Source organism: Schistocerca gregaria, unplaced genomic scaffold, assembly GCF_023897955.1.
Source record: "Schistocerca gregaria isolate iqSchGreg1 unplaced genomic scaffold, iqSchGreg1.2 ptg001029l, whole genome shotgun sequence".
NCBI classification, from domain to species: Eukaryota; Metazoa; Arthropoda; class Insecta; order Orthoptera; family Acrididae; genus Schistocerca; species Schistocerca gregaria.
In genome coordinates this window covers 140,877-158,877 of record NW_026062377.1, presented here as the reverse complement: position 1 = coordinate 158,877, position 18,001 = coordinate 140,877, and the positions used below count along the sequence as shown (strand labels likewise).

Below are 18,001 nucleotides of genomic sequence, written 5' to 3'. Positions count from 1 at the left end.
AACGATGGTTTACTATCTCTCATATCTTTCCGCGCACAGCAAAAATTCAAACTTGAGATCAAAGCAAATGAGTTCCACAGGATGTAACCAGCTACGCACTATGTCGTCCTTAGAGCTGTGCCGCAGCGAGAAAAAATGCATATCTGAACACAGCGTCGTGAGGAACAGTAAATGTTATCCAAAACTTAAATTATTTTAATTTAAACAGAAAAAACGCGGAAGATCAGTTTCTTGCAAACAAAAAATGCAGGTACCTGTCGCCCGCCAGCACCTTGCAGGCAATGAGTTTAAACAAAGCAGTTGTCTATTCACAATATCAGTAATGGTAAGATGATATGCTGGCCATGCATAAGGTTACATAAAATAATACTTACAGTGTCGGCAAAGTATAGGTGTCAGGAAGTATGCTTCCGCCAACCGATGAGCCACATTCGGTTTGCGGTGGTGGGCTGGAACAAATACAATTATTAGTAATTAATCTGTTTCGAAACTGCAACTTTCAATCAAGTCGGTTCGCCTTTACAGAAACCGCTTGTGCTGAATGGAAAACGATAAAACCTTCTAGAAAGTGAAGAGATCTTCTGTCAATAGTGAAACGTATATTATTATTCTTGATGAGTCACGTTTATAACTAGAATAATTACCCTAAAACAAAACTATAATAGCTTCATATTTTTCTTTCTTTACGTATTTTATTTTACGCTTTCCAGGTGAAGAGCATTCACAATGTTCGTCGATTATGATGTATACACACACCATTTTTTCGGTTTCCGAAGAACGTTTTATAAATGGAAAGTGTTAATTCAAAATAATATGCATATGACTTTGCTATTTTCCTCTGTACAGATTGACTTCTTCCTCCAGAACGTAATCAAAATTTTTTACAGACCTGTGAATTTTCTCTGACATGGCTTTTGTGCTTTATTTCTTATGCCAACAACGAAATCACCAAGAGATACTCTGAACTGAGTTTCTTAGTATCGAACAGTTCTATAACAGGACAGCAAAAATTCGCTCCGCTTCCTTTGCAAGCGCCATAGCCCAGATGACATGGGAATAAACTTCCGACTTGCCGGATCTAATACTCCTGCTGCTCCGCTTCCTGCTCCTGGATTTTTCATCCGCTAAGTCAGTCTCTCTGCGATGATGTCAAGGCATGCTGCCGAATATCCGCTAATTTACAACGTTCCGCCAATAGTAACAAGATCTTTGAGGTAAATATGCAACGAACAATAGTATATTTATCCTAAATCCAACCTTCGTGATATTGTTATAGCATAATTTGCTTGATATATACGTCGTGCTGGGTATGCTGTACATACAAAGAGGACGACATAATAATCAACATGTTGCAAAATTCGATAACGAGATTCAGAAGTATTGCGTGTGAGTGATTATCTTTGTATTTCCCCATTCTTATTTCCGCCGTCCGATGTGAACGAAGATAATATTTGTAAGGTTTTCTGTTCTTCCTAATGGCGAATACCAAGCGTCGCTAGTTTGATACATGACAACTGCCTCCTCCCTCCTCCCCCTGTTGTACTTAAAAGTCTCTTAGCTTTTTCCAGTTATTCAGTAGATTCGTTCCCGGTTAACTCTTCGGGTCTTCTTCTGAAAAAAAAAAAAAACAAAAACAAAAAACAGTGCTCTAATGTGCGCGAATTTCTACGGAGGTACACAGAATGTGATTTAACGTTCCGTCGAAGACGAGGTGCTCAAAAACTACGACGGAAAGAAATCGTATGTAATATGGCAAGCCTATTCATTCCATTATAACAACATTCGCTTGTAAAGTAATCTGGATATATTTATAACGCGAATATCCCTTTTTAATTCTGTGATAACTGTAATATAATAAAATGCCTTAATGAAATAAATTCAGAAACTAAACTATCAGATCATGGAGTATTCTTTGACTGTGGAGAGCAATAGTAATCATATCTGGACTACTGTAGGTATTTTTGGGATAACGTAGCAGTAAACTACTGGAATTACGATATAACAGCTGCAACTAAACAGTGCAACTAACCAGGAGTACCTTACATTAGTTAATCTTCAACATCAATCAGTTACGGATTCATCCCACAGGAAGGAGAAAAACTACAAGCAGCTGCCTAGATACTCTACGGATGCCAGGTGATGGTCGGTTTCTGGGGCGCTCAACTGCGCGGTCACCAGCACCCGTACAAAGTTTCAATTTTTTCACAGCCCAATTTTGTACACAGTCCAGTCTATTCACTGTCACGAATCTACATCTACATGGATAATCTGCAAATCACATTTAAGTGCCTGATGGGAATGATGATGAAATGATGACAACACAAACACCCAGTCCCCGGTTTGCCAGCCGTGAATCGAACCCGGGACCCCGTGATCCAGAGGCAGCAACACTAGCTGTGGACGGATGCCAGGTGAATTAATAATTTCGGTAGGAAGTGTTCGGACAGACTACTGACGAAGATACTCTGATGCAGCATCTGAGGTTAACAAAACAACTTGTCCGCTTGGCATACAAGAGCGAATTTATAATCGGTGTGGTAAAGGCAGCATTTTTCAAACGAATAATCCCGACTTTCGTCTTCACCGATTTTAGGAACAACTCTAAACAAAACAGCCGGACGAGAATTCGAACTGCGCTCCTCCCGAAGGTGTCAGCCACAGCGCTGCCTCGCTCTGTGCACAACGTCCTCAACAAGTTATACTAACGACATCATTTATGCCAATGTATAAGAATGCTAATTTGTCTATTTTATTTGGACTGTTGAGCTCCGTGGCCGTGGATAATGATATTTCACTGAAAAAATACGGCAACCAGCCACTTTTTAATGCGTTTTTTATTTACGCCAATATGAATTTCGGGTTTGCACCCATCTTCAGCTGGCAAATTACATGGATCTTCAGTTACTACAGTAGTACAAGGAGAGGGGAATGTAAGTAAAATGAACAACTGATAGTGTGTGACTTTGAACTCGCGAAATTGAAGTAAATGATTGGAGTCGTTGCTTTCGCACAGGCCTGCTGCAGCATCCAAACTGCTGTCGAGATTGTACTACTGTAGTAACTGAAGATCCATGTAATTTGCCAGCTGAAGATGGGTGCAAACCCGAAATGCATATTGGCGTAAATAAAAAAAAACGCATTAAAAAGTGGCTGGTTGCCGTATTTTTTCAGTGAAATATAAGAACGCTGATTTCACCACCAAAGGCACTGAAAAAGGAAAGTTTTTTCATAACCTTATTTGCCTTTGCATTACATAAGAAGGCTGCCGAAAAGCTGAACCACGGCAAAGTTACACAAAAATGACATTCACTCTTTATATACCGTCTGATCACAAGAAAAAACAGTAATGTCAACTCGCTGCTAACAGCTAAATGGTCTCGAAATCTTTTAAGGGAACGAATTGGGTTCGCATGTCTGGAAATTCGAATTTAAAATAGTTGTCAATCACACTGGGGAACCCTCAAAAATTATACTCTTGTTTATGTTTTCTATAGTCTTCCAAATTCACTTCATGAAAATGCCTCGACATTTTCTTACTAAAACGAATTTCTATCACTTCGAAATCTGAGAACTATAGAGGTAACTGCGACACACACGGGTATTATTGACTTGTATTAGTTTACTGATACATGTAGGAATACGTTTAATTCTTTGATGCATTCGAGACTTGCGCGGCCCCTCTCTCCCGTCCACACACACACACACACACACACACACACACACGTGGCAGTTTCACTGTGCTAGTACGTACACTTAAACTCCCAGCGAAAGAGTCACTAAAAATTCTGCTGTACAATACATTACCGGTCATAACGATTCGAGTGTATCGTCAACGGCGTTTGCCAGTTAACGTTACATTCAAGGACATGTTTATACCAATTTCAGAGAACAACAAACAGTATGACGATGAAAAGATCGTGAAATATCGCCGGCCGAGTACTGTTTGTCCTTCAAAACTGCGATACACTAGCACACGTCGCCTTACACTCGTTATTAAGAATCTCAGTTGGCTATGGTACAATTCCGAAGAGTAATCTATCACACCTTCCAGCGCGAAAGATTACGACAAAGTTCCCACTGATAAAGAGTTTAATCGCGTTGCTCATTAACTCTGGAGAGTTAATACGAACAACACACTTGAACCAATTGTAAAGTGTACTACCGGCATTGTTAACAACGATATGCTGGATCCAATCAGCATATTCAATTATTCTCAAACAGTCACTTCTATGTGGCTAGTTAGATACCTCTGTTTCAGTATAAGCAACAATATCTCTTTCTCTTTCTCTTTCTCTTTCTCTCTCTCCCTCTCTCTCTCTGACACACACACACACACACACACACACACACACACACACACACACACACACACGTATTATGCGGTAAATATTTGCCTCAACTTTATGCAAGAAACTACCAGGAAATAACCACATAATTTGTGAGAAACTATGAAAATTCGTTGATATATCGAAACAAATCGGTAATCCACACAAACAAACGCGTCATCAATAAAATACATGCTACTTTGAATAAATACCTTTGTACCGGCGGAGAAGTCCAAATAAGGCCTTATATGTTGGACACCGTGCTGCATTTCTTTTCGTTTTCACTCTTCTTAGCAAACATAAAATCTTACGAGGCAAACACGGAGCCATTTATGTCCAATGCTTTTATACAAAAAGTGCCGCAGCTGACTCAGCAGCTGCATTTGTCAAGTAATAACGTAGGTCGAACTAAACTGAGCAGGCGTTCGTTTATGTTGGAGCTGCGATAAACGACATGGGCGACAACACTAGCTTAGCGGCGAAAAGTGTAAACCACGTTCGCACATGAGTGTTTATATTGGAGCATAGCTCGCAGCCACACCACTACCATCATGTGCAGTCACAGCCGCACCAGCAGCGCATGCAGCCTCCACTACTGCACCAACATTATTTATATCAGCACCAGCCTCATCATCTTATGTCACAAACCGCTTCCTAACAGACTTCGCACAAAGGACTCAGCACTGACACACCAAACATTCCCCCTATACATAATATCATCGAACCGATGACCTTCACTACCATTACTCCTGAAACCATCTCATTCCTCTGTTCTATGTAATTTCTAACTCTGACACAAAAACTATATCGTTTAAATGAAAAAGTTACCTATCTAACTCAAATATACCTCAATTTATACTGCGAAAAGAATCAGTCATAATAGAATTTTCAAACCTGACAACCACTGCCTACTGTAACCTTCAGTCACACTGCATCCGAGCTCCTACTCAGTAACACACGCCCCAAACAACCTCGACAATTCCGGTCCTAAATTCCTAACCGAGTATTTTCGGAGTCCCTTTCAACTACTGGTAACCTTATTATGAATGACACCCTAATCTTTTATATTCCCTTTTGTCTGTTTCATTTCCTCTATTTTTTTATCTCCTCCTTTTGTCAATGATATTCAATATTTCGTAACTTATCCCAGGATTTCTGCTAGGGTTTGCATTTTTTGCTATTTGATGCTCTGGCGACTTCACTGTTTCATCTCTCAAAGCTACCCATTGATCTTCTATTGTATTCCCATCCCCTGTTTCAGTCTATTGTTGCCTAATGCTCTTTCTGTATTTCTCAGTTACCTCTGGTTCTTTCGTTTGTCCAGGCCCTGTCTCTTCAGTTTCCTACCTTTCCTAAGCAGTCAGAAAAATCCAGATGTTGTACAATTCATCCCCTGTTTTTTAATACCTTCGATGTCTGCAAATTTCACTTCTGCAATTCTTCCCATAAGACTGTAGTTATTTCTCATATGATTTTCGTAACAGCTGCCACTACAACACGGAAAGAAAATGCTATAATGATAGAAGACTAATCAGTAGGCAGATTTCTGAACAAGATTGGAATGGAGCGAAACATATGTACTTTTCTCAATTTATTGTGTGTGTATGGCTATGCAGTGTAGTTTTCAAGAGTAGAGTATTGTTAATCGGACATTGTGTAAGTGTTTGGCGCTGCAACACGAAATAAATGGAAAAGCTTGAGTAATAAATTTAAAAATACCCTGGCTTCAGTTTCAAAGCCGAAACAAATACACTGTTCAACAACCTGTTCTACGCAGTTTTTAAAGCTCCGTCATAAACACCTCATAAAAGCTAAGAGCAACGCTCTGCTTTAGCCTCTGCTCTTTTAAACGCTCTTACCATTTATCACAGCACCAACATAAACGTATCCTAGGACAAATCTCAGCACATATGTTGTGGTTCCTCAAGCAGTCGCATGTTCCATCAACTAGTGAGTACAAATCATATCATATCAGCATTCACACGCAGCCTTCCGTTCGCAGCGTCATGACAAACAGTATAAAGTGAAAAATATAACAATTTGTTGGAAACGCTTATTCACGTATACCAAAGCTAGCCTTGTTTCAAGAACATTAAATCGGAAGCCTATCACGGTAAGTGGTGGTGGTTAGTGTTTAACGTCCCGTCGACAACGAGGTCATTAGAGACGGAGCGCAAGCTCGGGTTAGGGAAGGATTGGGAAGGAAATAGGCCGTGTCCTTTCAATAGAACCATCCCGGAAATTGCCTGAAACTATTTAGGGAAATCAAGGAAAACCTAAATCAGAATGGCTGGAGACGGGATTGAACCGTCGTCCTCCGAATGCGAGTCCAGTGTGCTAACCACTGCGCCACCTCGCTCGGTATATCACGGTAAGGTAAAGAGATATGTTGCATGTGTTATACGTTTATCAAAATACACAGCAAGTGACCGTGTCACAGAGAAATGTCGTATTAAAAAAGATACATTGACCGAGAACCAACCACGAGAGGGGAGAAAAAAGTGGAACCTGCAACAAAGGCAAGAAGAGATGTAGTGCTCAGGTGAACACGCGCGTATTACGGATCGTAAGAATGCGTATTCGTAGTTTTCATAGCTCCGTCAGCAAGCAAGAAATTGCAATTTTGCTGTCAGTCTTTCGTGTGGAGGTAAGTTTTTCTCACGATTATATCCTGATTTGTGGGTAGAAGGTGGTGTAAGTAACAAGAAGTTCAACTCTGTTTCTCTACTGACCCTCAAATAATTATAGCAATCATGTGGATATAGATTGAGCTCAAAGTAATAATATGATGAAAAATTAGTCTTTACCTCACATGTCACATTTCCTGTTTTCTTTCCCCGTCGAAAACGGCAAAGCTGACCAGAACGAGCAAATCGTCCACTATGCTCCACGTATTCGGATCACAGACTGATGCTCGTACATGCTTCCTTGAAAGCGAAATAATCTGTGCATGCTTCTCAAACTTTCAGTTCTGTGTAGCAGCCTTTAAGGTAGCTCTCTTTCATCAGTTCTCCCTAGTCAAAATTCATATTTTTGCATGTTTTGTGGAGTACAAGTTTAATATGGCATTGAAGAAAATGCTACACAAACAAATCCCAATATGAAAGTAGACGCTTACGCCACGTAACCACCTCTAAAGACGTATCGTTACCCACTCGCCGAATGTATGGCGCCTATATGTCAAGGCCATTCGTCATTTGAAGCTACCGTTAAGTACATCACAGATCTCCGGAACTCGTCTTGTTTCGTCGTCATCATGAAACTACTGGTGAAAGGCCGCCATGCGGTATGAGTGGGCAAATATTCATAACAGTGTATCACGAGGGAAAAAATTGTACATGGTAGTTCCAATGTTACATATATTAGTTAAAGGCTTAAAATGCATTATGTCCACATCTATTTTATTTTCACCTACGGTGTAAACAGTCTTCGAAGTTCGTGTGATTTACTCACAGTTTATAAGGTGATTCTGTTTTGCGCTCTCTTTTCCACGTTGGTGAAAGTAAGTAAATAAAACCGTATGGACTCGACGACGCTGTCAAAACTTTAACGATGACCCTTCACTCACGCAATGGTTTCTGCAGATACATAACGTCTTATGATGAACTTTCAGTCGTTCGAAAGCTAGCTTATGGTAGAAGAACAAAAATGTTTCTCAATCATGGTAACTTACAGTTCGTGGCTGTTTATGTCTTCATCATCGTGTATCTTACTCACTCTAGTGAAGAAACAACTGGATTGTATAATCCTTAGGCCCTACTCATTCGGGGATACTCAAATCTGTCTCTAGCTACATGACAAGCAGGAGATTGGGTGACTGAACGACTGGAGTAGCGATTACCTTCACACAGGCATGATTCGAGTATTCCGTACTTCCAAGTTGCCTGTGGTTTCATTGGCTGTTGGTGCAGTACTTACCTAGTGCACTTCTTTGTGTACTCTCACCCTTAAAGATGTCTAGTGATTCTAGTAGTGATGATGATTTCGATATCATCAGCATTATCATCATCTTAATCAGAGTTCTGCCCAAAGGCGGGCTTTCACGTGGTAACTCTGAATGCTCTCCTGCCTTCTTCCACTCTCTTCAGGTCCGCAATATTTCCGCTTCCCTTTATGTATCTTTATGGTCGCACTTCCAAGATATTTAAATGTTCTTACTTGGCTAGTAATAATTTGTCCTATCGTAATATGTGCCAGTCTCCTTTCTTTGCCGATGACCATACTCATTGTTTTTGCTGCATTGATTCTCATCCCGCATTCCATACAAGCCTGATTCACATCTTTCAGCATTCTACTCGTATTTACAGGTCATTCACTTTCTGCCATTAATACCATGTTATCAGTAAATTGTATACACACTATTCTCTTCCCATCAATACACACTCCTCTTTTTTTCCATCCAAGCCTTCCGCAATAACCTCTTCCAGGCATAAGTTAAACAATAAAGGCGAGAGGCAACAACCTTACCTAACGCGTCGTCCAATGCTGCTTCCTTCTGACATTTCATTTTCATTCGTTATTCTTATTTTGTTTTGTAATCTACTCTTTTCCTCTTCGAAAATATTCATCAGCTTGTTCGATCGTACTCCGTCGAGATTTCTCCAAATCGATAAACACTGCATAATTTTTTCTAACTTTCTCCATGTACCTTTTCCGTGTGATTCTTGTTCCTTTTCCTCTTCCTCTTCTACAGCCGAACTGTTCCTCCAGAATCCATCTATCCAACTTGTCATGTAGCCTTCTGTTCAGCCCTCTCAAGGCTGATAGTTATATACTCTTCACATGTTTTGGTATTTCTCTTTTTCTCAGTTGGTGTCAATACCGCTGCAAGATAATTATCAGGTCATTCCCCTTTATCGTACACCTCTTTACAGAGGTAGACTGCCGGCCGCGGTGGTCTAGCGGTTCTAGGCGCTCATTCGGAACCGCGCGACTGCTACGGTCGCAGGTTCGAATCCTGCCTCGGGCATGGATGTGTGTTATGTCCTTAAATTAGTTAGGTTTAAGTAGTTCTAAGTTCTAGGGGACTGATGACCACAGATGTTAAGTCCCATAGTGCTCAGAGCCATTTGAACAGAGGTAGACTATTCCTTCTTTCCGCTGTTTCTCAAACTCTTCAACACTTCTGCTGGCAAGTTATCGATTCGACGTGTCTTCCGAGTCTTAATCTCTTTCAGCGTCTTTTCTACTTCTACCACAATGATATAATAATAATAATAATAATAATAATAATAATAATACCACCACCAGTAGCGAACGAGAAAAGCGAGGAAGTTGTGGTCACATCCTTACACAGAAAATAATGTAAACTGTAGGTTACTCGCTGCTGCAAAAGAACTGCAGGTATCAGATATGAAATTCATCACGATCTTCATCACGACCCTACCTAGAACAAGCTTACCTAGAACAAACGCTGAAGACTTTTGCTTAGATAGATTACACCAACACAAAAACGAGGGAAAGAGTGAGCTCACATGAGCGACTTCTGATAACATTAAGGTAGCTCAAAATTCACATTGTACCAATATTTTGAATTTCATTTGTTCCATACGTACTTAAACAGAAACAGGTAATGTAACTGGATACGTGCTCATACAACCAAATATTTTAATGTTCAACCTCAATATTCAACAACATCACATACTGACGTACAGATAAAACAAAATAAAAGAGGTAAGGAGTGGTTGCTCGGGTCATTAGAAAATTCGAGGGTCTATCTGTAGAATCCACTACCTCATGCATAAATTCATAATAGCGTTGAGAAGAGTCCTGCTGCTTCCCCTCCAGCGATATATACTTCCATAGTGAGAATCTGAGGTCTCGTTCTGGGTTCAATGCGAGTGACACGGATACGACGAACCCGAAGGGGTCTGTCGGCAGGTTACTTCAAGTCAGCCACAAAACATTACTTGGCCAATGTTTTGTTGGATTCTATGCCCGAACGATCTTAACCGAGAGTCTGTCATAGGTTCAATTTCAGATAGCCGACTCAGAAGAAATGATTTTTCTCTCTTGAAGATCATTGGCTGTAGTGGCACGTTTCTAGCGTTTCCGTAATCGTGACCTGATGGGGTTCAGGGATCTGGAGCACGCCTCGCAGTAGTAGCGAAGAGGCTGAAGGTCGAAGGCCATAAGGAAGTGGCAGCGCCGTTGGAACTGTCGTATGTGATATGGGCATATAGATACCCTCTTCCTCCTCGGCCAGATATTGGTTTTGATACAAGGCAGACAACTGCTGTGACACATTACGTGTAAGCTAGTGTGTACGTTCTGGTTCCTCCGACAAATTTCCGTTTGATGTATTCATAGTTTCAAGAAATAGAAGTGTAAACTTCATCTCCTCTGAGAAATAGTAAGTTTTCGTTTTTTACGCCTACGTGTTTCACTGGGCAGTCGATTCCGGTGGAGTAAAAATCCAGATCTTAGCTTTTTCCACTTCTTCCTGCACTCATTTGCTGCAAAAGATCTAGTAGCATCACACACAAAGTTTGTCTACCACATACATACACACACGAACCCATAAAATTACAGACCAGTATCCTTAACATCCGTTTGCTGCAGAATTCTTGATCAAAATCTCAGTTCGAGTATAATAAATTTCCTTGAGACGGAAAAGCTTCTGTCCACAAAAGCACCGATCGTGCTAACTAGGCTTTCCCTTTTCTCACACGATAATCCCACATTTCCCATAATCCTACATTTCCGACAAGCATTTGACACGGTGCCTCATTGCAGACTGTTAACGAAGGTACGAACATATGGAATAGATTCCCAGATATGTGAGTGGCTCGATGACTTCTGAAGTAATAAAACCCAGTATCTTGTCCTCGGCCGGCCGGGGTGGCCGAGCGGTTCTAGGCGCTACAGTCTGGAACCGCGCGACCGCTATGGTAGCAGGTTCGAATCCTGCCTCGGGCATGGATGTGTGTGATGTCCTTAGGTTAGTCAGGTTTAAGTAGTTTTAAGTTCTAGGGGACTGATGACCTCTGAAGTTAAGTCCCATAGTGCTCAGAGCCATTTCAACCATTTTTGTTGTCCTCGACGGCAAGTGTTCATTAAAGACAAGGGTACCGTCAAGAGTGCGCCAGGGAAGTGTGATAGGACACACAGACACAGACACAGACACAGACACACACACACACACACACACACACACACACACATTATATAATCATCTGGCGGACACGGTGGGCAGCAATCCGCAGCTTTTTTGCTGGTGGTGCTGTGGTGCACAGGAAGATGTCATTGAGTTACTGTAGGAGTACATAATATGATAGTATGACTTACACAAAATTTTTAGTTGGTGTGATGAATGGTAGCAGAATGTAGAATCTAAGCTAATGCAGGTGATTACGAAAAATACATCCTTACTGGTCCGATTACAGTATTAGTAAAAATGGCTCTGAGTACTATGGGACTCAACTGCTGTGGTCATCAGTCCCCTAGAACTTAGAACTACTTAAACCTAACTAACCTAAGGACATCACACACATCCATGCCCGAGGCAGGATTCGAACCTGCGACCGTAGCAGTCCAGTATTAGTAGTGTGCTGATTGACACAGTTACGTCGTCTTAATATCTGGGCGTAATGTTGCAAAGCGATATGAAATGGAACGAACATGTGAGGCGAATGATCACCTTCGTTTTATTGTATGTTATGAAAGTGCGATCATCCGTTAAGGAGGCCGTATATAGGACACTAGTGCGACCCGTTCTTGAGTACTGTTCGAGTGTTTCGGATCCGCACCAGGTCAGGTTAAAGGAAGACGTGAAAGCAATACAGAGGCGGGCTAATAGATTTGTTACCGGTAGGTTCGAACACGCCAGTATTACGGTGATGCATCGGGAACTCGAATGGGAACCCCTGGAGGGAAGGCGACGTTCTTTTCGAGGAACACTAATGAAGAAAATTTAGAGAACCGGCATTTGAATCTGACTGCAGAACGACTCTACTGCCACCAACGTACATTTTGCGTACGGACCGGGAAGATAAAGAGAAACTAGGGCTCATACGGAGGCATATGGACACTTGATTTTCTCTCGCTGTATTTGCGAGTGGGACAGTACGGTGGATTGCGGAGTATGTACGTAGTTATAGATGTACCTATGGCATGAATTTAATGTGCTATAACTCTAGTATTTATTGCAGGTATCTAGAAACGGGATGTACTTTTGCATCGCTGTCGCAGTACTTTGCTAGAGGGTACGGTACAATTACATACATCGTCCGTGAAACTACCACAATAATCTGAGATGCGTTTAATTAAACCTACATCACACCCCACAAGCCTTCTTGCGGTGTCTGCCGGAAGAGACTTTATGGAACAGTGTCATTTGCCCCCTTCCTGTTCGAGTTGCGAAGAGGAGGACGGTTGCTTGTAAATCTTCGTGTGGGCTCGAATCCCTCTAATTGTATCATCACGGTCTTCTTACGAGATATACGAAGGAGGAAACAATAGATCTGTTGACTCTTCTACGAACGTACGCTCTCGGAACTTCAACAATAATCCTCACCGTTACGCAGAACGCCTCTCTTGCAGCGTAGGCCACAGCAGATGGTTAATCATTTCTGTTACGCTTTCGTGCTTACTAAATGAACGCGTAACGAAACGCGCTGCTCTTCTCTGGATCTTCTCTATTTCCTCTATCGGTCCGATCTGGTATGGATCCCACACTGACGAGCAATACTCAAGTACTGGTCAAACGGGTGTTTTGTATGCTACTTCCTTTGTTGATGGACGACACTTCCTGAGGATTCTTCCAACGAATCTCAGTCTGGCATCTGCCTTACTCCCGATTAATTTTGTGGTCGTTCCATTTCAAATCGCTCCGTACACATACTTCTACATATTTTATGGAAGTCACTGCTACTCGTGATTGTCCTACAGTCGTGTAATCAAACAGTAATGGGTATTTATGGCAACTTACGTGCAATACGTTATATTTGTTTATGTTGAAGGTCAATTGTCAATCCCTGAACTAAGCGTCGATCCTCCTCAGGTCTTACAATGTTCTAGCACGCAGCTTCCTAAACTTCATCCGCGAAAAGCCTCATGGAACTTCCGATGTCAACTACTAGGTCCATTTCTAAGTGAAGGGCAGTGGAAAATCATAGATCAACATTTTTATTCGCTGTGGAATTTTCCTAATTGCTTTGCTGTGTTCGACCGTACAATTTAAGATTGAAAAACTACCTGGGACGGAACCAACTAACCTTAGTTGTAAACAGTATCATTCCATAGTACTGATAGCATTCAGTGATACTGATGGTTTCTCCTGTATCACTGAAACTGTTTATGCAGGCAGAAATAGTGCTGGAGAGATATTTCGAGCTTCATCAAGCAAAAACTGGGTTACAAATTATACTTGCCATTGCCATTGATATTACCAGTTGATGAAAATGAGTATGATTTCACTAACCACTTTGTTGGGTGGAGATGAAGCCTTTCTACTGCCACGCTACTTAATGCGATACTTGATGCGATCTCATCCACAAAGAACTCTCGATGTTACGAGAATTTATTGATTAAGTTGAGGAAGAAAATCTGTGGAACGCGCTTTTGGAGGGATGGTAGTCCCATTCGCTCTCCAACTACGGAAAGTGTGGTTGATATAATAAAATCGGCGTGTATTCTGCATAATTTCACGCCTAAATATGAAGGTATTTACATCAGTTGTGGCGAACCACAGTTCAAAATCTCCGAAATTCCCCATCATCGGAATACAGCCAAAGGGAGACATTGCGCTGCGTCCTCGGTCTGCTGCCCATGAAGTAAGAAATTATTTACCAAACTACTTCTTAACACCTCGTGCTTCTCTCTCGTGGCAGGGGAAATACTGATCAACAATAATCTGGACATACAATAATATGTAATATGTGTTATTTTTAATTTTATAATTGAAATTCTGTACGCTTTTATTTACACATTAATATGTAAATAAATTCGCTTTGATTATGTTTTTATTAAATGGATTATTGTTTAATATGTTCTTTCAAATCTTTGATTTTATTAATAATAATGGAGTGCGAGGACGGATTTATTTTATGTTTCTTTCTATATTTTTAACTAACGATAACGAACTTACATGAGAGATTAACCTTCTTTGGCTACTTTGTGCCATGATACCTCTGTCACATCCGTCTTCGAATACCCTTTCAACTCGTAATTGTACAACAGTGGAAATTTCTGCATTTCTGCCACAAATTTTAAATTAATCACTTGTTCAATGGTTGTGCAAGCCAAGGATAAGGAATGCAAATGAAAGTCTGGATTCTTCGAGGCCAGAGCGTAGGATCCCTTAGTATCCACATGGCGTCCGAGACGCTGCTACCACAGTATCCCCGTCTGAGTGACGTCACCTAATTACACATGACGGGTCTCTTGGTCGCCGAATATCTCAGTTGCTAAGAGATGTAACGAGGCGCCATCCCTATCCCTATTTTATATAGTCTAATTTGTTTTCAACCGGTTAATACTGCAGTTCGTCACGCATCGATTACACTTGAGGCTCTGCCATTCAATACAGTGAACCATATATGAAATCTATCTTCGCTTGCGAATAGGAACAACCATCAGCTGTACAAGGGAATGATGACGATGAGAACTTGTGCCAGGGCGGGATTCGAACCCAGATTTCCCGCTTTATGTGAGCGCTCGACTTTCGCTATCCGTGCACGGCTCGCGTTCAGGCACAAATTACGTATGTCGTCGTTCTTGCGTTGCAACCTGCACCTGCACACGCATTATATAATTCTCGTACAGGGGAAGACATTTTAATTGAAAGTCGTTGAATGCTATCCGCGGATAAATACGATATTGCAGTGCCTGTGTTGTTAAGAAGAACGATGTCATGCCCGAAGGAACTCTGCATTATTCTTATTAACAATACAGGCACTGCAATATTGTACAGTGGAACATGTTGCAACGAACACATGGCTTTAGTGAGTGCACTTGTCAATTTAGTTATTTACCAAGTAATATTTATTTAGGCCACTTCAATGCATACATTTGATGTAAAAAGTGTAAAGATTTTTTATAAACCTATCGTAATGCAGTGCAGCATTGTATGGTAGTGAAACATGGACTGTGGGAAAACCGGAACAGAAGAGAATCGAAGCATTTGAGATGAGGTGCTATAGACGAATGTTGAAAATTAGGTGGACTGATAAGGTAAGGAATGAGGAGGTTCTACGCAGAATCGGAGAGGAAAGGAATATGTGGAAAACACTGATAAGGAGAAGGGACAGGATGACAGGACATCTGCTAAGACATCAGGGAATGACTTCCATGGTACTAGAGGGAGCTGTAGAGGGCAAAAACTGTAGAGGAAGACAGAGATTGGAATACGTCAAGCAAATAATTGAGGACGTAGGTTGTAAGTGCTACTCTGAGATGAAGAGGTTAGCACAGGAAAGGAACTCGTGGCGGGCCGCATCAAACCAGTCAGCAGACTGATGAACAAAAAAATCCAGTGCTAGCTGTGTAATTCACGGAGGCCAATAGCAGCAGAGAACAGTACACTCTTTTTACAAAAAGATGACGTGATGCCACGTTCTGATGAAAAAGATCACCAAGATACAATATTATCGCAGATATAATATTATCGCAGATATAATATTATCTGTGAACAGACCACGCGATTTGATCCACACAAACGCTTAAATAGGTCACGTTACAATATTCTGCAGGTCCTCACATTAATGAATTTATGACTGTGCAAACCTTTCCGAAGAACACCACCTCAGATTTCCGTACTGGATTTCAGTAAGAATGGTATAAAAAGGTTGCGGACGATATTAGCGGGTGGTTATAATTAAACTTATTCTATTTAACACGTTATAACATGGAAACAAATTATCGTACGAATACCAAACTTGGAGCCAGCTGTTGTGGCCGAACGGTTCTACGCGCTTCAGTCCGGAATCGCGCGACTGATACGGACGCATGTTCGAATCCTGCATGGATGTGTGTGATGTCCTTAGGTTAGTTCTAAGTTCTAGGGGACTGATGACCTAAGATGTTAAGTCCCACAGTGCTCAGAGCCATATGAACCAAACTTGGAAGCATTAACGTCCAGAGTATGGGGTGCATGATTTCCATGCGTCACAGCGCTACCGTCCAGTTCCAACTATGGCCACCCGGTGCCGTGATCAGTCACCGTGATTCATAGTCGCACACACCTGCCCAGTCGCAGTGATGTGTCAACATGAGCTTGGACAAAAGGAGCAGTGCATTATTCGTGATGTTCTATTAGTAAAACAACAGTAATGTTGCAACTGCACTTCGAGAATATCGCCGGCTGAAAGGATTACGGAAGGGTCCTCTTTCTCCACCTGCTGTGCGAATCATGATGAAGTTCGAATCAACTGGAGAACTGGGAGTGGCTCCGGGAAGAGGCCGACGACCGGTTGAACAGAGGTGGTTGATGAAATCGCTATTGCTATGGCAGACAACGCTGCGCGGAATTCCAAATTGTCAGGCAATGCGCGTGCTGTGTCACGACAGTTGAACATCCTGTGGTCCACTGTACGGGAGATGCTTCGAACCATTTTCAAATATCCGTATCCGTACAAATCCATATCGTACAGCAGCTTGCACCACATGACGCACAACGACGTGTTGACTTCGCTCTGCATTTTCTCTAAAGGATTGAAGTTGACGAGAGCTGGGCCTGGACCATCCTATGGAGAGATGAAGCTCTGACGGGTGAGGTGAACACACAGAATTGCCTAGTGTGCGGATCTTCACGTCCAGTCACTGTGTATGAAGTTCCTCTGTATGGTGAACGTGTCACAGTATGGTGTGGCTTCACGGTTACGTTCATCATTGGTCTTTTTTTTTTTCTTCAGCAGGTTGGTGCTCAAAGACCAAAGACGTGCAGTGTGACTGGCCAGCGTTACATGCTCCGCCAGCATGTCATAACCGCCCTGCAGGAGAGAGGCGCATTGAACTCAACCGTTTTCATGCAAACTGGGGCCCCACCGTACATCGTTCGTTAAGTTCACCTACTTCTCCGAAACATATTTGAAAGCGATCGAATTATCAGTCGATGGTTTCCAAATGCTTGACCGGCACGATCACCAGCTCTCACCCCCTGTGATTTCTGGTTATGGGGCTACCTGAAGGACAGCGTTTACCACGGCAACATTCACACATGTGCTGATCTGAAGCGCAGCATATCGAGAGAGGTAGTCAGCATATCTACGGACATGCTTCGTTCTGCTGTGCAGAATACAATTGCGCTTTCAGACTCTTCTGGACACTGATGGGCGCAATGTTGAGCCCCTTTAGTAGCAGTAATTGTACCGGTATGTAATGTTATTATGTACCGTAGTAGCACATTAAATATGTTTCAGCTGAACTGATTCTGCATTATCTCTCTTCCCCATGTCCTAGACATTAATGCTAGCAAGTTTGGCCCTCGTACGGTAATTAGTTTCCCTTTTATAACGTGTTAAATAGGGAAAGTTTAACTATAACCACCCGATATATTGAAGGCTGGCGCACTAGGCAATGCTTCGCAATTGCTAAAAATGGATGGAAATTGGATATACGTCCTAATCTTTTCCTCCCACCCTCCTCTCTCTCTAGCACCTCTGTATGCCCATTTCCTTCCCCATCTCCCTTTATGTCCATCTCCTCCCCTCTCTCTGACCTTCAGCCTTGTTTATTTT

General features: G+C 41.8%; 1 protein-coding gene across 1 annotated transcript in view; it reads right to left on the bottom strand.

Annotated features, from left to right (window-relative positions):
- Positions 1–354: 354 nt before the first annotated feature.
- The window catches only part of LOC126327213 (uncharacterized), a 151,896-nt gene continuing 134,249 nt past the window's right edge, over positions 355–18,001 (bottom strand). Inside the window, exon 3 of the mRNA XM_049995868.1 lies at positions 355–449. Coding sequence (XP_049851825.1) covers positions 355–449 — 95 coding nt within the window. The remainder of the gene's footprint in view (positions 450–18,001) is intronic.